The 25,832-nt window shown below is 25.0% G+C and overlaps 3 protein-coding genes across 5 annotated transcripts; 2 read left to right on the forward strand and 1 right to left on the reverse strand.

Annotated features, from left to right (window-relative positions):
* Window positions 1-377: 377 nt before the first annotated feature.
* On the forward strand, window positions 378-3,810 carry Bma-col-164 (Nematode cuticle collagen N-terminal domain containing protein; the record flags this gene model as incomplete). Its single annotated transcript, XM_001896658.2, has 10 exons — window positions 378-385; window positions 751-998; window positions 1,152-1,331; window positions 1,555-1,728; window positions 1,963-2,043; window positions 2,236-2,361; window positions 2,437-2,526; window positions 2,602-2,802; window positions 3,589-3,635; window positions 3,733-3,810. 10 exons carry the CDS (start codon window positions 378-380, stop codon window positions 3,808-3,810), a joined length of 1,233 nt encoding a protein of 410 aa, XP_001896693.2.
* Window positions 3,811-9,492: 5,682 nt separating this feature from the next.
* Window positions 9,493-19,235, forward strand: Bma-ptr-24 (Uncharacterized protein; the record flags this gene model as incomplete). Of its 2 annotated transcripts, none has more annotated exons than XM_043075537.1 (18): window positions 9,493-9,614; window positions 9,755-9,851; window positions 10,291-10,488; window positions 10,712-10,814; window positions 11,377-11,479; window positions 11,841-11,962; window positions 12,298-12,516; window positions 13,564-13,642; window positions 13,772-13,928; window positions 14,175-14,304; window positions 15,604-15,779; window positions 16,071-16,154; window positions 16,547-16,715; window positions 16,974-17,067; window positions 17,499-17,684; window positions 17,996-18,102; window positions 18,373-18,563; window positions 19,041-19,235. In XM_043075537.1, the coding sequence occupies 18 exons, from the start codon at window positions 9,493-9,495 to the stop codon at window positions 19,233-19,235; spliced, it is 2,532 nt and encodes an 843-aa protein (XP_042931471.1). The 2 variants fall into 2 exon arrangements, with proteins under 2 accessions (XP_042931471.1, XP_042931472.1); XM_043075538.1 differs by having other exon boundaries at window positions 12,298-12,510.
* Window positions 19,236-21,529: 2,294 nt separating this feature from the next.
* Window positions 21,530-25,551, reverse strand: Bm1791 (Uncharacterized protein; the record flags this gene model as incomplete). 2 transcript variants are annotated; one of them, XM_043075539.1, is made up of 6 exons in its annotated part: window positions 21,530-21,622; window positions 22,088-22,264; window positions 23,057-23,240; window positions 23,705-23,931; window positions 24,879-25,141; window positions 25,518-25,551. In XM_043075539.1, 6 exons carry the CDS (start codon window positions 25,549-25,551, stop codon window positions 21,530-21,532), a joined length of 978 nt encoding a protein of 325 aa, XP_042931473.1. The 2 variants fall into 2 exon arrangements, with proteins under 2 accessions (XP_042931473.1, XP_042931474.1); XM_043075540.1 differs by lacking the exons at window positions 24,879-25,141; window positions 25,518-25,551.
* Between the last annotated feature and the right edge of the window lie 281 nt (window positions 25,552-25,832).

Consider the following 25,832-nt stretch of genomic DNA (forward strand, 5'->3'; position numbering starts at 1 on the left):
TAAGTCTTTCCTTTTTTTCTTAGTGAAGTTGAAAGAAGAGAAAGATATGGAAACCTTATCTCACCTTTTTAAATTTTGACAACAACTTTAACAATCAGTTTTATCAAACATTTGACAATTTAATTGGTTGTTTTCCGCTTTTTTTTCTGCTGTAGGAAAAATTATTTCTGAAACCAAAAATTTTCTTTTGTATTTCGTTTTCTTGATTTTTAATGTCATTTATTTATTTATTATTTCTCACTCGTTTATTGTTATTTTTGTGTCATTTCAGGAGAAATTGGATTTCAGAAAAAATGAAAAAATGAAGGAAGTTAAAACAACAAAAGTGATAGAAAAGAAGGCCAGAAAAAAAGAAAAAAAACGATGAAACCGGTGATATGTATATGTATCATTAAACATTAATCATTGAACTAATTTAGTACTTAAATTCAGTTTTTGCGAAAAATAGGAAAGAACGAGGGCAAAGAGCAAAAGAGGAGGTAAAAAGATTTTTTAAAAAAAAAGAACGATAATGTAACCGGATTCAATTGCTGATCCAATTTAGTATTTAAACTCAATATTAATTTACAGATTCTACACTTCAATTCTTAAACCGTCATTTAAACAGAATTTTTAAGTGTCATATTGTACTGACATGCTTTCAAATTTCTTATTCAAATGTATCTTAAATTAAAATATTGGAAAAATTAAATATATTAAACTAGTTTTTCAAATTTTTCTATCCTATTCTATTTTCTTTCATTTTTGCAGGAAAAAAAAAATGCAACAGTATCGTTTACATGGTCCTGCTACTGTTGCAGCCTCCGTATGCGGAATAGCATTCATTGCTCTGATTATAATATTTCCGGTAATCCTGAATGATATAGCACAAATGGAAGAAGAATTGACTTTACATCGTGATCAATATCAAACTTTATCTAATACAATTTGGTATTATTTGATGCAAGAAAGTGATCAGTTACGATTAACTCGTTCGGTACGACGAAATAGATCACAATGTAAGTTAACAAATGCAAAATTTCCTGATCATCCTTTTACTTATTATAATTTGAGATTTATTATTATCGAATTAAATCATTCAGTCAAATCCATCTATCTTTTTCCTAATAAAATTAATTTTGAATTTTGATCAATTTATAAATTTTTTATAGATGGTGGTGGGGAAGAAAATGGTGATAAAAAAGGTATAGAAGAAGGCAGAGATGGATATGGAGAGGAAGGAAATGGTGGAAGGAATGGACCTGAGAGTAAAAAGATACCAAACGGTGTGAAAGGTCAAAATGGCTGTCCACGTGGACCAACTGGGCCACCTGGTGAACCGGGTGAAAGAGGTTATAAAATGTCCAATTATTATACCTTTCTGGTAAACGGATAAAAGTGTAAGTTATTAAGACGAAAAAACTGGTAAACAGATAAAAAGTGTTATTGAAAAAAAAAAAAAAAAAGAAAAAAGAAAAAAAGATGAAGCGTAAATCTTAAAAAAATTATATTAAATTTGTTAAGAAGTCAAAAAATCTATCAATAATTATGTAGCAGCTAACGACAACATTTCAGGAGAGAATGGCATGGACGGTTTACCGGGCAAGGAAGGTGTTGCAGGCATGTATGAAAGTCCGAAAGAAGGCCCATGTGCACAGTGTCCACCAGGACGACCTGGTTTACCAGGCTATAAGGGAAGAAGAGGACCACGTGGACCATTTGGCAAAAAAGGAGAGCCTGGAAAGCCTGGTAAACAAATTTTCCACTTCTTAGAAAAACCTAAAATTCATTTCACGGAATGATTTATTTTTTCCAGCTATTATAGTGAACCATTTCAGGAGCCTATTACCTTTCTACCACTGTAGCTAACCGTTTTTCTTTGAGTACTGTAACGGGCAATTTCTATTTATAGGAGTTTGATGATTCCAAAAAGGATTTTTGTGCCAAATTATTAAAAATAATTTTGGATTTTTGAATTTTAAGGACGTGATGGAGAGGCAGGCGAAGAAGGACCTGAAGGTGATGTTGGCCAAGCTGGGCCACAAGGACCTCCTGGTGAAAATGGTAAGTTGAAAGTAGAGCAGATTTTTTTACATGCTACATTTCTTGTTTTTTTCGACATTGATTCTATATGCGTATTATAAATTATTTTAATGAATTTTTGATGAAAAAGGTTAATTTATTGGAATGAAATTTTGATTAATTTCGGACTTTTTGTTCAGTTTTCTTATTCAGTAAAATCGTATTTTGTTCCAGGTGAACCCGGGCAAGATGGTTATATATATGCTCGCGGCCCACCTGGAAAAAAAGGCGATGCTGGACCAAGAGGACCAGAAGGAGATCAAGGTCCACCTGGCGAACGAGGTGATGAAGGCGAAATAGGTAATTATAAATTTGTTAATTTTTAGAAGAATTTTAATCGATCAAAAACACTTTGAAAAATGTCACTTCATTAAGGATTGGCTGGAGAACCTGGTCGTCCTGGACCAACAGGAGTAGAAGGACCAATGGGCATTCCTGGGCCAGTCGGAGAACGGGGAAGAATGGGTATGTTATTTCAGATTTCAATCATGTGACTATATGAATATCGTATTTCTTTTCAATTGACTCGCAATTTCTTAGGTGCCGATGCTGAATATTGTCCTTGTCCGGTACGAAATGGTAAGGGAAATGATGCCGGATATGATTTCAAGCAGCCATCGGATAAAGTTGAAAAAGACGGTAAAAGACCGGCAGGTATTTACGGGAAAATTCAGCCAGAAAAAAATTCCCAAGAGTTGACAAAAATTACCGATAATCCACCAGCAATACGTCCACAAAGTGGTAAATAATTATTCAAATATATCAATGAATAACTGTAAATTTCCTGTATTGCGAGATAAATAAATGAAGATTCATCTCTTTATGCTTCAGAAAATTTTAAAAATTTTAATTACTTTAAACATTCTTTTGATTTTTATTTTAACTAATTCATTTTAATTAATTAAAGCATTTGGTTAACCAAAATAAGGCATGAATTATATCCATTAATACATAAAGAGTTATAACGGATGCATCATATATTTTTCGGAATGAAAATCATTTGTTTTAATAAATTAAATTAATTGAAAAAATTTTACAAGTTACTTGAATTAATTATCTGAAAGTTTATAGTATAAGGTTTATTATTATCAGTATTTATATTAACCTTTCTACATTGATATACGTGTAAAATTTCTTGTTAAATTATTTACCAAACTTTTTTATTCATTTTTACAAATTCCACAAATTTATATTTTTTGATCCAAATTGATTTATTATTAGAGCTGAAATGAAATATCGTATAAATAAGGAATAACCAGTAAAGTTAGCTAAATTTGAAATTAAAAAAGAAGAATTATTTAACCGTTGTTCAACTAAAAATTTTCACTTTGCAATTGGTAATTATTATTCACAAAGAAACAAATTCAGAAGGATTCATTTAGATTAATGAAAAATATCAAGTTAAAATTATTTTCGAATTCATGTTTTAAACTGTAATTTTTACTATAACATTCGGACAGAGTAGAATTTTGTTTTTTTTTTTTTTTTTTTTCATTCGCACCTTAATTATTAGCCTTCGTTTTTTAGGTGAAGAAGGTGAAGCAATGGAAGACGACACTTTTCCTGTCACTAAGGTAGGACTAATAAATGTTAGCACATTAAAAATTGTGTCAAATCTCTTGTTTTTAAAGAAAAAATAAAAGTAAGGAATGTGAAATTCAATAATTATAGGAAAAATTGGACGAAGCACAAACGATGCAACCTTACAAGAAACTTGCATTGGCAACAAGTTTACGACGTCGACATTGAAGAAATTTTTTTTCTTTTTTGTAAGCTCTTCAATGTTTGTTAGGTATTGAAAAAAAAGTCGAAGTAACGTTTGAAACGGAAATTTTTAATATGAAAATATTTTAACTTCAATAAACTTTACTGATGTTGTATAACTGAACACAATATTCTACATTAATGCCATATGAATCAAATAGCATGGTTGATATTTTTTGCTGTATCTTGATTAAATTAAATTTTAAGCTTCATTAATACTAATTTAATGCGACATAATTTTTATTTACTACTTTTTCATGAGTAAACAAAAAAAAAAAACGAAATATTTGATAATATCAATAGCTATATTAACAATTTATCAGAAATTATGTACATATATATTTATATTAAAATTATCAAAAAAAATTCGTTGAAATTTCTAACCAATCTTTTTCGAACATCTAAAATTTAAAATGAAGCAAAATTTTAATTTTTTTCTTCAAGTTTGTGCAAATTTTCAAGTGCTCTTAAACAATTGAAACAAATAAGCAAAAAAAAAAAAAATTATAAATAAATATTTGTTTCCTTTTCTGATATAAATTTAATCAAGCATAAATTAAAAATTGTATTCTTCGTGATTTTTTATGCCATCTGTAAGGCAATCAAAATATTGCATCATTGGAGGTAATTTCGTTATTGAAGGTAATTCTATCGAAGATCATTAAGTAATTCAGCAGGATTTGTAAGTAATGAAATATCTCTCATTAATTGTCTTATTCAATTATCAGTTAGAAGGATTAGATTCAAATCTTAGTAAATATGCTTTGAATACTATTAAGATACGCTGCAGTAAGCTTATTTTAATTATGCCGAAAATTATAAAAAAAAGAATTGCAAAAATGGTGGTGAACTGATTTCCTTAATATCAATTTATCAAATTCGATTTGCTATAATATGCAAATTGTTGAATAAATGATTGATAATCGAAAAGTTTACAGCATTTATCGAACATTTGGTTTATTTTTTGATAAAAACACGAAGTGCAAAGTCCATCCTATCAAACAGCTATTTAGGCACAATCAAAAGAAGCATTTTAAGCTCTTTGTAAAATTAAGTAAATAATTAATTCTTTTCTCTCTCATCTGTCAGATTAAAAAGTATTTTGGTAATTAGTTTTCGAAATTGTTTGCAAATTTAATGGTAGATAATTGAAATAAAAATATTTAAATCATAATAATGCCAAGAAAGAGCATATTGTTTCACTTGTTGATAATTTTTTCCTAGAAAAATTTTTTTTTATGTAATTTCATATAACAAATTTCAATTTTTGAAATGATTTTATATATGTTATAAATAAAAAATTGTTGACATTGGTAAACAATAAAAAAAAGTTTACCATACATTTTTTTTGCACTCTTTTTTTCGATTTTTTTTATCTTTAAAAAAGGTCTTTCGTTTTTTTTTCTCTGAAAAATAAGTATTCTGTTTAAAGCCATGAAAATAAATCGATATTAACTTGGATGAAATTAAAATGAATAAACAATAAGTGTTGTAAAGAAAAAAAATATTTTAACTGACAAATTAATTTACAATCCTCTTTTTCCCAGTTTCGCATCATTTTTAATCACCATCATCATTATCAGCAGATCAATGGATGATTGCGAAAAACAGAAGCTTTGATTCTCAAAAGCATTTTAAACTATGAAATCATAGTTATTTGCTACTACAGTGATTCATAATTGTAGTGTATCTATCGACTATAATGACAAATATTAATATATGAATTTTTTTCTTTCCATTTGTTTAATTATTTATATTAAACTAAAATAAAAACCATAAATGCAAATTTTGGTTATTTCATTGTTATCTCTAATATTTTTTGCAAATAAATTTAAGGATATATATTGGCTGATTCATTTGAATTTCAGAAATGGTTTGCCGGCATGATTAATTCATTTGAAGTTCAGAAATGCTTTATTGATTTAATTATTTAATACGTTTGAATTTCAGCAATGCTAATTCATTTCATTTTCTTTCAATCAGCTAATTAATTTATTAATTTAATCGACTGAAATTTTACGAACGTCTTTTCCAAGTATTTGAACATTTATGAATACTGTTCGCAAAGAAAATTTACTCATTTCACTTTTTTTTTCCACTAACTAGCAGCTTGTTCCATTTTTTCAGAATTGTTATTCATTTTCTAATTAATCTCAGTAAACGCATAATGGTGCTATTAAACTTAATTTAATTTATAAATTTCGTTTCTTTTTTTTTGTTTTTAATAAAATTAAATTAATGTTTTGCTAAAAAGAACCAATGACTTTGAAGTTAAAAAATCATTGAATTTTTTAAAAAATAATATTTATGGCACAAAAGAAAATGCATGTGATCTGAAAAGAAAAAAGGAAAAAACTGAGATGAAAAAAGAAAGTATTTAAAAAATAAAAGACACAGATGTGTACAGTAATACCGATGATCATAGCAGTAAAAGGATTGAAAGAGTGATAACACGACTGATAAGGAAATTTATCATTCATTGTCTAAAGATTTCTTCATGTTTACTTTCTACTTTCATCCATTATTTCATTTCTTTTTTTTGGTTTTACATGCAATAAAATTCTAAAAAATATTATTTTCTAAACAATAATAATAACGATATTAATAATAATAATAATAGTGATAATAGCAACAGTAATATTTTATTATATGCTAAAACCAGAAATTTATATTATGGAAGTATTTTAATTAACTATAATAAATTATTTAACAACTGTGTTCTAATTAGGAAGGATATTTTAATTAATAATTTTGCTGTTTTTTTTTTTTTTTTGTTGCATAATTTGGATTAAGAAAAGTAAAATGAATTAAAAAGATAGAAAAAAGTGGAAATTATTATCCATCGTGGAAGGAATGTAATTATAGCATTAATTTGTTTACAGAATTTAATAGAAAAGAGAAATGTTATTTTCAACCAAACGGTATTCAGTTCCTTCACAAACAGTCTTAATTTCTGGCCTACATTTCTATAGTGATTTTATCGAGTAGTGTTATTTTCAAATTTCCGAGTTCAAATTATTTCATTGAGTTATATTCATTTTAGGTTTTTCTTTCATGTCTAATTAAATGGAATTCGTAATTTATATATATATATATATATATTTTTTAATGATCTTTATGTGTTAAAATAAAAAGGAAAAGAAAGTTAGGGAAAAAATTACTGAATTTGAACAGAAAAAAGAAGTTGAATATAAAATGAGGAATGATTACACTAAGTAATTAATTAACTAATTAATAGCTAAGTAAACCCTACCATAACTAATCAATAACAATTTGTTGTTTTTTCTTTCTTATCATTCTATTCGTTTTGCCGGAAAATATGCAAAACGAAATGTCAACGAAAGAAAAAATGGCAGAAACAAAAAAAGAAAGAAGGAAAAAGTAAATTTCAAAATGACGAGCAATTTTTTTCGACAATTTAAGATTTAAAGCTTAAATATTTTATGAGTCATTGATGCAAATTTCTAGTACTATTATTGAACTATCAAATGAAATAAACAGGATAAGGAAGGAAATAGATTGAAAAAAGAAAGTTGAAGGGGGCGAGAGAGTTGAATAGAAAGAAAAGAGAAAAATAAGAAAGAAAAAGGAAGGAATTTTAATTTTAAGTTTAACATTTGAAATACATAAATTATCCAATTGCTGTGTATGCATCACAAAAATTTTTTTTAGCTTGCTAACTTTCATTGAAGTTTTTGCACCAATCCTGAAAAATGTTTTCATCTTTGCTACCAAATTTTCTTCCAAATTACTAATTATTAATATTTTTACTGTTATAATTATTGTTATTATTATTACTGTTATTTCTTATCATTATTGTTGTTACAATTATAATTACTATTATATTATTACTAAAATCAACATTATTGTTCTCGCCAGTATTATTACCATCACTTTTTTATTATTGCTATCTGATTTTTTTATTTTGTTCCTAGTTTTCATTTATTATTATTTATTATTTAAAACTTCAACAGTTTTTTTTTTGTTTAAATTGTTGTGCTTATTATTATGTAAAGAAAGTTAAAGCGGAAGAATGAGGTGGTAAGGTGATAAAAGATGCGGGAAGTCGGAGAAAGGTTGAAAGGAAAGATAGAGAATTTGAAGAGTCTGAGGAAAGGTAAGTGAAACAACTGTTTCCGATGATTTTTTCATCTCTCTTTTCTTTTTTTATGTTTATTCATGCTCTCTTATTCGCATTAATTGTTGATATTTATTTCACTTCCTTGTTATTATCATATAAATAAAATTATATTGAAAGATTATTTGCACTAAAATTTATCAAAATTTGATATACTTGATTGATCAACTATTTAGCACTACTGATCTTTGTACCTTTTAATTTTAATAATCATTTAATATTGCTCTCATCATTAATATTATATGATTTACTTGTTTGTATGCAATCAATTTAAATGACAAATATGTTTCTTAATTAACGTATGCATATAATTACTAACAATATTTATGTCATTATAATTCATAATTTTAATACTTTAAAATATTTTTGACTTCAATTTCTTACTTTCTAATTTAATAATAGTCTTAGGAAGTAAATTGTATGTAATATTTATTAAACAAATAGTTTTGTTTCTTCCCCTATAAGACAAAGTTGAAAATTTTTAAATTAATGAAAATAATTTCAGGTATGTTACAAATATCATATTACTTTTGAATTCTATATTCTATTGCATAAATTTAAAACATATTCCATATTATCTTATATTAAATTCATATTAATATTTCAGTTTAATATATCATTGGTCTACATTATGAAATTTGTCACAATTTACATTATTTCATAAAAATTTCGACTAGTTTGAAGGAAATACTTTTTCAACACAATTTCAACACAATTTCTACTTCTGTCATTGTTTACAAATTTTGCGATCAAAGATTATTACTTATAAATATCAAATTATTATTGTTAATGTATCACAACACATTTATATCAAATAAAAATTCCTATCCTATCAAAAAACAATTCTTTTTTATCAAAAATGTACTTTTGTGAGTTTATTTCAACTAATTGAAATATATTAATTTATTTCAAATAATTCAAGTGCACTAAATGTATAATTGCACTAACATTCCATTTCATATTGACTTTTGGACCAATTGTAAAATGTAAATAATCTCCGATGTTAACCTTGGCCTCCATCGATCATCACTAAATTGCTAAAATGTCATCTCTTTCCCAAAACTGATTCCTTACGAAATATCATTTCGATTATATTCCAATTATATTTATTTCATCCTACTCCCGCGCTCTCCGCACTTTATTTCCATATGACAGACAAATAGTTTGCGGCTATTTGAATATATTTATGTGATAATATAATGTATCTATGTACAATTGATTAATATTAAAAAACACTTTGAATATTTGCAATAGCTGAAATTGTACTTAGGTTAATTCACCATTTTTTTATCATATTTTTCTTTTATAGGTATCAGAAATGAATTGCACTGTTAATTTTTTTTTTCCATTCTTTCACAAAATTTATCGAAACTATATATTTTTGGAAAAGTTGCCTAAAATGAAAACAATTAGCTAATTAATATTGTATTATTTGAAGAAAATTTTCGCAATTATTGGAGAGTAATTTGTTAATTAATCTGAAAAAAAATCCATATACAATTATGTAATATAGAATTCAATTACAGATTATGTCATTAACAATTAACAATGTATTTGGATTACTTGGACATACAATTGGATCACATCCTATTCTATTTATAGTTTTATCACTCTCACTTTTCACTGTGTCACTTCTTGGACCATTGCTGAGGTTTTTTGCAAAAATTAAGTAATATTAATAAGAAATTTTTTTCTTTTAATCTAATAATTTTTTTTTTGAAAAATCGGAAGTAATTTATTTGTCCTTTTTCTCACTGTTTTTTTTTCTTTTTTTTTTCTTTTTTTTTACAGATTGGATATAAGAGTGGATATTAAATCAGGTTTTAATCGTGATAACACTGCTTCAGTAGAAGAAATTAATGCTCATAAACAGTTTTTCAATAATACGGTACATTGTTTTTTTTTTTACTTTTTTCAGTAATAGTGCATTATAATTGAGTTATTAACTGACTTAAAATATGGAAAGAATAATTCAATTTTAGTTATTTATATTTCATTTTACTAATAAAAATCATAAAAGTGTAAAGCAATTACAGGTAAAGATAACAGTATTTATTATTATTATTTTATTATATCTCAAAAAAAAAAGTCTATAAGAAGTAAAAATAAAACTATTTAACTTAACAAACTATAGTAGCACAATTAATGTAAGTATGATAAATGAAGCGAATATATAAATATGATAAATAAAGATATCAATGATCAGAACATTGATTTATTACTCGTAGATGAATTTATCAAATCTAATATCACAAACTGCAATCAATTTAACTCAGGTGAAATGAAATGATGTTTTATTTTGATTAAAATATTTATTAAAATTATAGGGTGACCCATGGTACATGGCGCTATTTGCAACAACTAATGGATCTATCTTAGAAACACGGAGAACTGATGAATTAACAACATTTTATAAATATATTACTCAGACAATGCCAGTGAATGTTAACAAATCAACCGTACATTATCAAAATGATTTGTGTGAACCATTTTGTAATTTTAATTCACAACTTTGGAATCTTTTGGTATTTTAATTTACTTTCTGTTCTTTTTTTTATTACTAGGAACAATTATTTTATTTACTATTTACTTAATTTCAATTGTATAACTGATGAATAGAGAAGCAAGAACGGAAAGATAAAACAAAATAATTAATACACTTTGATCTTTAATCTAAGGATAAATGTTTGCAATTTGATTCTTTTTTTTTTTTTTTTTTTTTTGTTAAAAGTTACAGTATTATTGCAGAATTATCAATCATTTTTTAAAATCATTTATCCATTATCAATAGCTGGACCGTATAAAGTAAATATTGGTAGATATCTCTTTAATCGTACCATTAACGAACAAGGTTAATTTTTTTTTTTTTTTTTTTCAATAAATTTCTAAAATTTGAAGTGAATTAATGGCGATTGAAATGAACTGATAAATGAAATTTTGAACTATAAAAGATTTTTTAACGATAATATTGATATTGAATTATCGAACGTTTCATTCAATTTTCAGTATTTACTGCTAACAAGCTATATCTATACGTATTAAGTAATGAATTCTTGAATTCATTTCCTTTCATTTCTTTGTCCTGTCATTTAATAATAATGTGATAAATTTTTATATATATTTAACAACATTTCACAATTAATTTTTTATTGTCACATAAATACTTTAAAAATCTCATTTAACTGATAAATGCCATCAGTTAAAATATAAAGAAACTGATTGTGGGAATATATGGGAATATATTTTTGCCCAGTTTTGATGAATGAAAATTTGTAGACTTTTAATACGCTTATAACTGATAATTTAATTAAGCATAATTATTTAATAATTCGTTTATTTTTGAGATAAAATAATTACTAATTATTTTCTTTTCTTGTTTTTTTTTTTTTTTCAATTTAATTTAACATTTATAGGTATTGTAATTGGTGTTGGCACTGTTGCAATATATTTTACAACATTTATCACTGACAGCATTAAGCAAAAACAGTTGGATGTCTTTGAAGAACAAGTTTTAAGGTCTTTTTTTTCTTTCCTTTTTGTGGTAACTACAGTTATTTGTTTTTTTTTTGTTTTTTTTCTAATGAAAAACAGAATAAATAAATTAGTTACACATTCTACTTTTGTTTATCATTTGCGAAATTAAAATTCTAAATTTATCAAAATCATAAAAAACCAACAGATGACTGGTTGTAATTTTAATTATCAATTCATACTTCCGTTAAATTTTTAGTTGCAAATATTTGTCTCCGTTTCAGTTTGTGATAAGATAAGAAAGTAGTAAACATATTTATCGCAATAAATGCAAAAATTTGAACTTCTATCAAAAATCTGATAAAATTGGATTGGAAAAAAAAAAAAGGAAAGATGAATATTTCAGAGAAGTATACAATCACAATGCCAATCCAAATAGTACAATAACATTAATCTTACATGGAGCGCATACAGTAAGCGGTGAAATACGCCGAGGCATACAATTAGTGCTTCCTTATTATTTTACAGGTATTTTTTTAACTTTTTTCTTTTCTCACCGATAGATAATGAGAAAAGAATTTGGTTTTAAGGATTAACCTTTTTTTTTTTTTTTTTCAAGAAGAAGTAAGTATTGAATTCTGTAATGATTTGAATTGGATGATGATACTATTAGATAAATCAAATTTAAACAGAAATTGATATCATTAAAAAATTCAGTTATAACTCAAATAGATAATGATATCACTAGATGATTTGATTACACTTTAAGTAGGTAGTTGGTAGTGATATCACTGGACAGATGTGATTTAAATAAGATTATCGAGTGATTTTGTTATCAAAACAATCTTTCCTTATCTTTTCAGGAGCTGTATTATTAATCGCATTTGTTGTTATAAGTTTAGTTTTGGCATCATTATGTCATTCATTTCCAATGCGACATTTACAACTTATTTTACCATTCGCAGCAATTATTTCACCAATTCTAGCAGCTATATCAGCCATTGGTTTAATACTTTTAGCTGGTTATCATATCAATATGCTTATTCTCATATCACCATTTCTAACATTAGCCACAGGTATAGGTAAGCCATATTGTACGCTTTGCTTTTCCTATGCTTTGCCAAATTTAGTCATTTACAATTAGTAGTCAAATTATAGATCAAAAGAAAAATAAGCATTATAAGTAAATGCAAACGAAATTGTATAAAACTTTTTTTTCGCTCTTTTTTTGTTTTTCATTTAAAAGCATAAATTTGAATATTGTGACAAGAAAGACAAGCAAGATTTTATTAATTTAATGAATTTCCACTGATTTATTTATTGAAATATATATATATAACTGTAATTATTAAGTTTATTTAGTAGTACTAACGATAAATTATTTAGTTTACTTAGTAGTATTAACATTATTTCTTATTCGCTATCCTAAATTTAATCGCTCTCTTTTAATCGTCTTCTTTTTTATTTATTTACATATTTTTTACATGGATTTAACAGAGATTAAAACAAATGTACTTCATTTTTTATTTCTGTTTTATATTTATTATAGTATTAATGTTAATATATTTTTTACTTCTGTTCTATATTCATCAGAATTATTAACGTTAATAATAATTATTCAGTATTCAGCAATAATTTGAACTAATCAATTAATTGTTTGTTTGTTTTACAACTAATTGCTGCATGTTCCGGGTATTTATAATTGGAAAATGTAATGTAATATTTAATTTATCTTAACTATTCTTTTAATCTATCAATTTGTCTCCTTTGCTTTTTTTTTTTATTTCTAACCAATTCTTATGCTTGTTTTAGTTTTTATTTTGGGACTAATCCTATATTGCTTATTATTTTGCTTTATTATCATGTCTCACCTCTCCAAATTTTATGCTAATTTCAATCCAATGCTTGAACATATTAGCATTATCAATTTTTCAATAGAAACCCTCTTTTTTATTTCCTAAACTTTTGCATTCGTGTACAAAAGAAGCCTTTTTTTTACACAGTTATATAAAAAGCCTTCTTTTTTTTTCTTTTTTCTTTTTTTGCTTTTACATATTTACAAAAAAGCCTTTTACATATTTATATATTATCGGACGTTTAAAGTTTAAATTTCAAGAATTAATTTTAAGGTGTCGATGATGCATTTCTATTAACAAATACATGGCTCAAATCAACAGCAATGCCGCATGCACTGACAACTGCTGAAAGGTGATTTGATGAAATTTAAAATTTTCAATTTTTTACACTAAATATTTTAGCCTCTTTTTTTCAATTAAATTTTAGGCTAATAGGAAAATTTCTTTTTTTAAATAGCACTACTGCAAAAAAGTATTTCAGGTTGCAGTTAGTCTTGGAAAAGGTTGGAATAGGCATAACGGTTACTTCATTAACAAATTCTCTTGGATTTGCATTGGGTTGTATAGCACCAGCACCTGAAATGCAAATTTTTTGCGCCACAGTATCACTTTCCATGTTTCTTGATTTGTTATTCCAAGTGAGTAGATTTTTTGAAATTAAAAATATTCCGAAATAAGAAAAAAAATCTAAAATAAATATTAATTGTGCTTTCAAATTTAATTTCAACAGCAAAATATGCAGAATAAAAAAAAAAAAAAATACGTACATATTAAACTCCAACACTTCGTTTTTTTTTTTTTTTTTTCAGTGATTATAAAAATATGATCCATCAAAAATTTTCTCGAATTTCATGATTTATTAATTTACGATTATGACTTTTAAGCTTTTCTTCTATTCGCCGCTTCAAGTAATATTATCTCATGATGAACCTAAAATCGTCTACAAACAAATTAAGCGAGATCAACCAACATTATTTGAACGAATGAAGCAAAATGTTACTTCGCTTTGTAAATGTAAGAAAGTTTAATTTAAAATTTTCAACTAAAAGTAATTTGTTCTCCATTCATTGCAAGTCACTCATATTTTTTCAACAAATTTTCTTTTTTATTTATATTTTATGCTGTTTTCATTAAGTACCAATAATTTGCCAATTTTCTGAACAAAAGAAATAAATTCTGCACATTTGTTTACCTATTTGTATTGCAGAAAAAATCCATGCGGAAAAAAGTGCTAAATAATCTAATAACTTTATCAAAGTAAAGCTATATCATATCAATATTAATGAACAATATCCATTCATCCAACAGTTTAATCGTTTTAATAAAACTTTAATATATTTACCTTAATATACTCACATTAATTACCTTCATAAGCATAAAATTGACAAGTATTTCAGCTGTGTAATAAAATCAATTAATCTGAAATTAACTGAATCAACATGAATTAGAAACGAGAAGTTCAAATGAACATTTTGGAAAATTTATCGACGCTAAATAGAAGAATTACAGATATTATTCATAAATAAGATTGATAAGATAAAATAGAAAAGAATAGTGGAAATGAAATTGATCAATGATAGATTAAAGAACAGACGAATGATAAAAAGGAAATCGTTAATAAAAAATATTGCAAATGCTATTACAGTTTTTGAATCTTACTTATGATAACAGTATGTTTAATGTGAATTTGATAAACATAGCATATATGACATATATGAACAATTCTTTATTCATTACAGATTATCGATATAATCGTATTATTATTTAATATAAAATGAATGGGAAGTTATGAAGAAAATAATGTGAGAAAAATATTAGTTTAATAAATATTAATATGTTACACGATATAATTGTAACACAATACAATATAACAGAGTATAACATAATTGCAATATAATTGTAATGTAATAACAATATAATATGTAACACAATAGTATAATATAATATAATATAATATAATATAATATAATATAATATAATATAATATAATATAATATAATATAATATAATATAATATATAATATAATGTAATATAGTATATAATATGTAATGTATTTGTGGAAGTAATCAAACCATGTGATAGTCTTATATTTCAGTCTTTCTCTCTTCTCTCTGTTATATTTCATCTCTCTTTACGAAACTTCAATCATTTATTTGTAAGATTGTTTAGCACATTTTTTTTTTCTCTCATTATTTACGATACGAAAAGGCAATTAATGAAGTAATTAATTATTTGTCAGTCTTCTTTATTCCTTGACAATTTCATTACTGTACCCAAAAGTGAATTTTCATTCTATTCTTTTCACTATTTAGATTACAGTGAATTCATTGCATCAGTTTGGGCAACATTTATTACTATTGCATTATTAATTGCATATTATTATTTTGCAATAACCGGCATGCAGGCAATGGATGCAAACGTTGATGGCAAAATGCTTTTGCCACCAGATTCGCAGAGTGTTGATGGAATTCGAATAATGGATGAAATTGTTAGTTGAAATTAATTTTTGCAATTCAAATATTTGAAATATACGTAGAAATTTCTTATCTCTTTTTTGTCTAATTGTGTTTTTGTCCTAATTTTCTCTTGCTTTATCTTTGCTTTATCGAATTGTGGCGTTAAAATAATTTCTAACTTGCTAGTTGATAATTAAAATTGCATTGTATTGTTTTATTAGATACGAAATTATGCATGAATTTTTAATTTTTTCTTTCATTGTAAGTTTCAATGTAATCATTTTTAAAATTTTAAAGATGCAAAAACAGGAAATGTACTACAGATTTGGCCAGATTATTTGAGTATCAATTATATTATGCGGAATCCACCAAATTTCTCTAATCCTACTGAATTTCGCAACTTTACGGTAAACAAATTTTTTGACATTTTTTTGAAGAAAAGTATTCAAAGTGTTGGATAACTTTTTAATAAAATAACTTAAACTTAGTTCCAAAACATTTAATTCTTCTTAATTTTTTGTTTTTAGCAATTGAATAGAAAATCACAACTTATACTGCAGTTAAAAATTGACTAATGTTGTATCGAATTTAGATTAGTGGAAGCGAATTTAAAAAAAAAAAAAAAAAAAAAAAACTGAATTGAACTGAAAAGATTAGATTAATTAAAGAATGAAATTAAATTATGAAGAAGGTAAACTGGACTCAAGTGTTCCAAACTAACTTTTCTTAAATTGAACCAAAAAAACTATTTTAATTTTTCTTTGAAATTTTGATGGTTTAATTTTTAATAATTTTTTAGCTAATGGTTAAAGAAATGGAGAAATCAAAAAATTCATTAGGTTCAGCTGCAACAATGCATTGGGTAAAAGATTATTTACGATATCTTGCTAATCCGCATGCTACCAAACTTGACGTTTTCTTTGGAATTTCTGGTGTAGAAGCTAATGGAACAGCTTATATGGAAAATGGTTCATTATTTATTTCTTTTAAATCAAAAAAAGAAATATATTTATTTTGATATTGAGTTTCTTTTATTAAAGAATATTATTATATTTAGCTGCTGATTAACTTGCTAACTAATTAACTGGTTCAATATTATATCACCAAATTAAACAATTAAAATTAAATTCATTTTGCATACGAAGTGATCCATTTATTTGTTGGACTTTTTATTTCATTTTATTAGTGAAATGAAAAAAAAAAAATTTTTTTTTTTTGTTTTTTAGGTTTGGATATGTCACAGTTTGATTTTTTCATCAATACCGAACCATACACAGCATGGAAATTAGGCACTCGATACATGAGAGATACACAAAATAGGTTGGAATTCGAAAACTGTTTAATGCGAATAGAATTTGACGATTAAAAATTGAAATACATATTTAATCAAATGCAGTAAGCGAATAAGCAACGTAAACTGTTTTGAGTTTTTCATTTTTTTTTTTTTTTTTTTTTTTTCATTTTCAAGCTAGCAATAATCATTATCATTTACCTTTTCTTCTAATATCATTGATTAGTATTAGCATGCATAACATGAATACAATGAATGATGATAAGAAATCATGATCATGATAGGAATGATAGCGATAGTAATATTTCTTAATCTTCTATCATCATTTTTATTACAGATATAAAAAGTAATAAATATTTTCTTTCTTTTTTTTAAACAAACACTTCTAATTTTTTATTTTTTTATAAAAGGATGGAAGCATATAACAACATTTGATAAATTGTCTTTTTCGCTGTTAAAGGATTGTGATAACATCGATGCTACTGATAATGGGTTATAATGGTACATCATCATTATCTGATAAAGCAAAATTATTACGTTCATGCCGTGAAATATGTACACGTTATGCGCAATATGATATGATACCATTTGATACAGATGCGGAATTAGTTGATGTTATATTAGCTGTACCTTCAACTACTATTAAGTAAATTCTTAATTTCTTATCTTTTATTATTATCCGTGCATATGACGAAATACTAAACATTTAATTGTAATTGTATTCCGAATAGTATGAAATTAATTGCTATTTAAAAAGCTTTAAAAGCAAAAAGGGAAGAAAAAAAATATCTGAAATAACAAAAAAACTTAAAAAAATTTATCCTGAAGAAAATTAATACTAAATAAAAACATTTATTAAGACATAATATTAGTGAAGGGTAGTTTTTTTTTTTTTTTTTTTTTTTTTTTTTTTTTTTTGCTAATATCGTTAAACTTTAATGAAAATAACTTTTTCAGTACGGTATTTTTTACGTTTGGCGCAATAGGTGTAGTATGCTTTATTTTTTCCTTCAATATTGGAGCGTCTATTCTTGCTATCTTATCAGTTGTGTCAATCAGTACAGGTAAATTATTTTTTACTAAAGTTATTTTCAAATATACATGTTCTTGTATGTTGCAAATTAAGAAAAAAGCTATTGCAAACGTTTAAGTCGGCACCAAAATTGTAATCTCCTATTATAGATTGTCATCTTTAATAAACAAATTTTTTTTCTTTGCTTACTTATTTCAATTCCAATACAAATTGATTGTATATATCACCAAATTCATAAACTAAATACTTGAAAGTGAATGATTTCAGTTTTTTTCAGTAAATGCTACCATTTTATTTTAAGGTGTTATTGGTTTCTTGCAATATTGGAATTGCTTTTTGGATCCAATATTAATGGTAGCTATATTAATAACAGCTGGCTTAAGTATTGATTATACCGTACATATCATTTTCCATTATGTGATAAATGATTACACTGATAATGTTCAACGAATTAACACTTCGCTTGAAGCCTGTGCCTTATCAATGTTACAAGTAATTAACTGCCAAGATGATTTGATTTTAACTTTTTTTTCGCTAAAATTTTTTTCTAATTTTATATTTCTATTTGGCTTTTTCTTTTTCTCAAAAATTTTTAAGCTGATAAAGATCAAAATTACATGTTTATTTCACGTTGATTGACTGATTGATTGTTTGATTAGGATAAAGTAATATAATTTTAAAAAATATGATCGAATGCATTTCGAATTAATTGCATTTAATGTTCTGCGCAACTAATTTATTTATGTAAAATCATTATAGTTTAATTTAATAAAGATCGAATAAAAATATCTCAGCAAATTATTTATACATTTAAAGTGTACTTGCTAAGGTTATGTCTAATTTCTGATTTTATAAAATCTATATCTATTGTTTTTCATGTTAATAACACTTTGGTTGAGATATAGAATTTTAAATAACTTTTATTTTTTTCCAATAAGAAATAAAGAAAAAAAAAAATGGAAATTTCAGGCTGGTATATCAACATTTCTTATCATGTTCCCGGTATTATTTGCTCCTATAGGAATTTATGCTGTAATATCGAAAGCAATCATACTTACAGTAATATTTGGTTTACTGCATGGTTTATTTATTGTTCCTGTATTGCTTACTGCCCTGCCTAATTGTTTTGCTAAGTGTTTGCCTAATTGCTGCATCAAACATTAATTGCTTGTCATTTCATTTCCAATATGTTTGTTAAACATTCCTATAAATAATGACAATATGCAGGATTCTATTTATCATATTTTAGTCATTTATTTTAAAAACAGATAAAACTAGGGATTTAATATCGCTCTTTTAAAAAAATAATTAATTTCTTTACTAAAAATATGAATTCCTTTATTTTTGTTGATTACAATATTGTATAGAGTTTCTTTTTTTTATTGAAAAATATTTTTGAAAATCTTCAAAAATCAATTTTGTAAATTGGATTTATCTTTTTTTGTTCTTCGTATCCGCTTTTTCAATATTTTTAGTGTAATTTTAAACTTTACTTGACGTTATTATGTGCATTTCCAATTATTTTACTGATAGGATTTATCGAAAAAAAAAACTGCAAAAATCCAATAATTTTGGTTTTCGTATTAATATCAAATTATTTCCTATTCTTTTAAAAATTCATTACTTTCTTTTTTACTTTGCAACGCACAATCATTATAATCTAATATTTTGAACATCCATTATGGAGTTATTAATTAATTGATTAATTATCAATGTATATGTTATTCATTCCTCTCTTTTTTTTTTTTTTTTTTTGCTTTTTTATAATTTTCTCATCGTTTTCCAATGTGCCATATATTTTCTTTCGTTGTTTTTAATGTCTTAATTTTGCATCTCATTTAAATATCTGAAAGACAATGGAAATGCTTTCTTTATAAATCTCACCATTTTTTGGTGACAAATGACACTTATTCACTGCTCAAATATGTATACATATATGTGCGCTATTGATTTATTGATTTTGCTTATTGATTCGATTGAATTCAGGAAATTTTGGCATTTAATTTTGTTCGTTTCTTTTACACTTTCTTATTTAATAACTTATATGAAGGAGACTTGCAAAAAATAATTGCATAAACTTATATATCTGACTCAAAAATTAAATAATTATTCGAATTGCTACATTCAAGGACTAAAACCTGTTTTACACTGAGCCAATTTTTCTAATCATTCTAATTTTGATTGTGTATTCAGTGATTTACATGTATTATTGGACCATTCAGATAGATTGGAAGTTAACATTGCTATAGCAATTCATGAAATAAATGATTTGCTTTTTTTTTTTTTTTAATTTTTTTTTTTTTCTAAAATAATATCAAATATAATTTTCACTAAATTTTTATTCCTTTTCGTCTATCTCTTTATTTGCTTATGTTCATACAAAAAAGAAAGAAAATCGGTAATAATTTGCATCCTCAAATGTTACATTTTTCAACGCCGAAAGAGTAAAAAGATTTTGCTTTCTAATATTTTTTGCAATTTTTTCAACAGTTACATTATTTTTTCCTATTCTTTCGGAGGAAATGAATTACCAGATGTTTGATTTTTTTATAATAAAGTGTTATTCTATCTAAAAAAAATAATGAATATGTAAAAATATCAATAATGCTAATTTAGTAAAATAAGAATTTAAGCAGAAATAATTAAACTTATCTGTATTAATCAAATTAATAGAATTAAGGACTAAATGAAAAAATTGAATTTGAAACTTAGATAAAATTTATGCCTTTGCTAATTAATTTGATTTAGTATCAAACTTAAAATATTTTGAAATGAAATTCGGAATATTTTAAATTAGAAATGAATTAAAAAAGAGGAGTAACTCAATGATTATTAGTCTTCAAATAATTTACTAATTTTCTAATATTAAATGAAATTAGCTATGCTGTATACATGACGAAAGTGCCTTAAAACCTTTATTTTTTTTGAAAATGAATTGAACATATAACAAAATTTTATGACATTTTTTCACTTAAAAATCGGATAAAAATAGGAAATGTTTCATAAAATGTCGGTTTTTATAACATCTATCAAAAACTTTATTGTATTTCTTCAAACATAATAACAATGAACAAGAAGGAAGCAATGATAAAAAAATTTTAACTGAAATGCTACATTCATTATAAAGCTGGTGGAGTATGGTAAGTAAAGTCATAGGTGTTGGCTAATTTTTCCAGAATTCTCCTGAAACTTTTTTTTTTTTACCCAATGCGGTAAATCAATTCATTTCATTTCACAAATAATTATAAAAATATATTTCAACTATGTATGTGCACATGCAAGTAAGGGAGGAAAAAAAAATAAATGTTTTTTAATTGAAAACTGAACTGAAATATTCTATTAAGCAGTTATCAGTGATTCGAAATATTGTTGACAATACCGTATATGTACGGCGGATTACTGTAGTTGCAATCGTGCTCATAGATTGACTACAGTAAATTCATATGTTAAACACAGAATCATAATTTGGTGACCATTTCAACAACATCATTTACCGCTTGTTTAATTGCAATGATTGATTCCTTGATTTCGTTATTGATTTCGTTCGTTAGCTAAAATTTTCAAATATCAAAATTTAACATAATTAACTTTTGTCTCATATCAGAGAAATATAAATATTACAATAAAACATCTGGATATAATAAATAGACGCATGAAATAAATATTGTGAACGATTATGTTTTTTAGTTTTATAAGTAACAACAAGTAAACACAGGTAAATGAGAAAAAAAATTTTAATGGCTTAATGAATTATATTTTGTTAAAAATTTCACTGAAATAATTACTTATTTCATATAGTTCAGAATTATTTTAATTAAGTCATGGATTCAAATATTCAAATATCAATAACAAATGAATCAGTACTGTGTGAGATCCACACTTAAGTATCTTTGCTAACGAAAAAACTTTATTACGATGTTTTGCTTTATATATATGAATTAAATGCAGAATGATATACAAACTACCAATTGCAGTATTTATTTATTTATTTTTTGTAATAGAATGAGAATATTTACATCCGAGTGATACTGTATTGGAAGATAAAATCGGCACATCAATGGATATAAATGCTCGGTAGAACTATCAATTAATGAACGCAACTGATCAAGCAAATCATACTGATAGTAATTTTGTATTACATCCAATCCATTAATTGTTTCATCTTGTTCACACATATTTCGTATTAATTCTTTCTGAAAGTGATCAACTATACAAGCACATGTGTAATTCAAAAAGAAAATTTAATTCTTTTGTTTTTGTTTCGATTTATTTTTTAATCATCCTAACTTAACATTTAATCTAAGTACATTTTTTAATAATTTGATAAGATTAGTAATGAACAAATATCATGGATTTACTTAGTATTATTCTATTATGCTATCATTATCACTACCGATGTTTGTTATCACTACCACTACCAAAATTATTATTATTATTTATTAACATTTTAATTATTTAATTATTATTATTATTGCTAATATCATTTTATTATTTAATTATTATCAATTATTATTACTATTATCATTGTCAGTATCATTGTTAGTACCATTTTTACTTCACTGTTACTACTATTATTGTTCCATTAATAAAGAACATATATAAACTTAATGATGCGCAATTTCAGTTAATCTAATACTTCATCATTTGCTGTATCAATAAACACCAATGAAAAATAATTTGTTTATATTTGCAGCATAAATTGGATGGTCATTGCACAATCAAAGCGCAAATTAAAATCGACATAAGGAAATTATATTAGTTATGTGCTAATTTTTTTTTTTAACTTTTTCGTTTTAATCGATAAAAAGATAAAAAGAATAAAAAGGTTAAAACTTTTCATTAAGTTTACAAATTTTAATTATTCAATTTTATTATGTTGCTTAAAATAATATGTCATTTTTTGATATCAGTTCTATTTTCCATTATTTTTATATTTTTATTATCATGGATTCAAATGAATAAAAAAGGAAACATAAAAAGTTTACTCGACACTCCAAATGACAGATCTGAAAAGCGCATTGTTTATTCAATTGCCAATATTGATAAATTTCAGCTAAATTAGCGGCTACTTCATAAAGGTATGATTTTTCATTCCCTTTTGTTGGATTTCGTCGTGCAATATGACGACATATTTCATTACACTCGTTATGTGCACCTGTGCTAGTTAAGCTGAAAAGATTTCGTAAATTGATCACTTGAAAATTATGTTGTTTTAATATTCTAACAACAGTAAATAGCATGGAAAAAGATACCGAAAAAGAAAGAAAACGACGAAATGATTAAATATATATTTAAATTTAGAAAATTCTCGTAAATGATAGACAATTTGCAATTTTCAGAAACAATCAAATATATTTTGTGAAATTAACATTTTGTACTGCATTCTGGAGAAAAACAAATTGAAAATATTAAGAATTTTCTTTTTTTCCCCATTTTTTCTTTCCTTTCTATAAATAGGTCAACAAGGAAGTGAATAAGTGTAAGATTTAGGTAATTTTATAAGGTAAATGAATGCATTTTTCTTACTTGAAATTTTATAAATTTTTTAAAAAGTTAAAAAAAAATGTTTGAAAATTTCATAAGATGAAATTTATTAGATAAGAAAGAGTGAGAAAAAAAGGAGACAAACTTACTTCAAACAATTAAGTGCATTTTCAAATTGCAATCTTTTAAAGGTGCAAATATGTAAATCACTGCTCCACGATATTTGTTTATGATTCATTTTACATTGCATATTCCAACATGCTAATTTGTGTTCCGTTATATTGCAAAATGTATAAAAATTATCAAATGATGCGGTGATTAATTCATCTAATGGAAATTCATAAAATTCTTCATCATAATTCTTTTGGAAATGCATCTGTAAAGAAACTTTGAATTTAAATTAGGAGAAAAAAAAGAAAAAAGAAGGAAAAAAAATGAGGAGTGGAAGGATGAATGAATGGAACCGTACAGTTTAATGTAGATCAAATAGAAAGTAATAAGAAATAAATAGAATTTAAAAATGGTTCTATGTTTTTTTAAATCAAATCTAATGAATGGGTCAGTGATGGAAATGATTGATTGGCTAAAATGCTAAGTAATCGATTTGCTTTCTTTGCGCTTAGTGATTACAAGTGATGGTTTACAAATAAAAGCAATAGATTTAAAAGAAAAAAAAAATAAGAGGATAGAGCAAATAAAAAAAGTCAAAAGTTTTTGAAGCAGAATTTAGGAGAAAATTTATGGCATAAATTAGGAAATTATTGTTTGTTGCAAAAGACAACATTCTTGGTCTAATATTATTGACTAAAAAATTGCTTTTTTTTAAGAAAAAAATTTAATCATTTTTAATGTTTACCACATATCTTATTGCATTTTGAGGAAATTAAAGTTTTAGCTAAGAAAAAATGGAAAATTTTTCGTTTTTTTTTTTTTTTTTTTTTTTAAATATTTTGGATATGGACAGAAGCATTTTATTCTAACAAATTCAATTTAAAACAGTGAAAATAGTAAATAAATTCATTTTAGCGCATAAATGATTACTCATATGATGAGATGACAAACAGTGAATGATTTAATTTTCATGTTCCATAAATAATTCAGTTACAGCACAAAACTTCGCAAATTCAAGTTTTAATTTTCTTAATTCTGATCTTTTCCATTTAATATTGCATATATTTGTTATACCAAAATTAGATCAAATAAAAAAATTTGGTCTTTTTTCTTTTGAAAAAAGTTTTTGTGCAACTTCACAACTTATATTCGAGTTCTTTTTTTTTTGCCTTCAATTGAGCAGCAATGCAATAATTTATAAATAAAACTAACATGAAAATCACTTTTCCATTGTGCATCACATTGAGCCTTACATTTGGTTAACTCGTGCTCACTTGTACCACGGCGAATGCTACTAGTGTTATTGCTATTATCATTATCATTATCATTGTTATCACTACTATCACTACCACTATTATTATCAACAATCCTTTTCAGATAATCACCATTTTGGTGAATATTTCCTGTTAAATGCAAATTGCAGCATTGTTGTATTGTTGAATTTTCATTGACATATGCCGTTATTGATGCTAGCACTACAAATAAATGATTAATAAACTTATAAATTTTTCAAGTTTCAAAATAAATTCAAATTTTCTGGCATTTTCCATTCTTATCTAATTATTTATCTATTAGAAATTGTTCTTTTGCTTGCTTATGATTAAAATATTTATTAATCTTTTGCGAAATTTCGACTAAAATATTAAATTACTAAATATTCTGCGTCATTCAATCATCCATTCATCATCTGAAACAGTTTAAGTTACTTATTATATTTATAATTTGTGTTTTCCTTTCCATTTTGCAATCAACAAGATTGCAGTGTCATTTTAAAGATAACATTTTGAAATGAGAAAAAATATATACAAAATATATACTCATTATTTAGCAAAAACAAAAGAAAAAACAAACCAGCAGATATAGTTGTTACAAAATTCAATTCCATCGTTACCCAATGTTTTCTTTCTAAATATTTAAGTGAAATTTGACAAATTCAAACGATTGGTTGGATAAGAAAAGTAAATTACAAAGAAGTAATTAGTATTACTTGGAGATATTGACCAATTATTTATTGCAGCATTGTGATGTTAATACTTTGCATCTTACGGATTTTTTTCCTTTTTTTTTTTTTTTTTTTTTTTTGTTTCACTACAGTGAGAAATGTTTAAATATATTTGAAGCATAATTATGCTCAATTACGATTCTAGCAAAACAGTAGGAAGGAAA

The sequence above is a fragment of the Brugia malayi genome (assembly GCF_000002995.4).
Source record: "Brugia malayi strain FR3 genome assembly, contig: Bm_v4_ChrX_scaffold_001, whole genome shotgun sequence".
Lineage (NCBI taxonomy): Eukaryota > Metazoa > Nematoda > Chromadorea > Rhabditida > Onchocercidae > Brugia > Brugia malayi.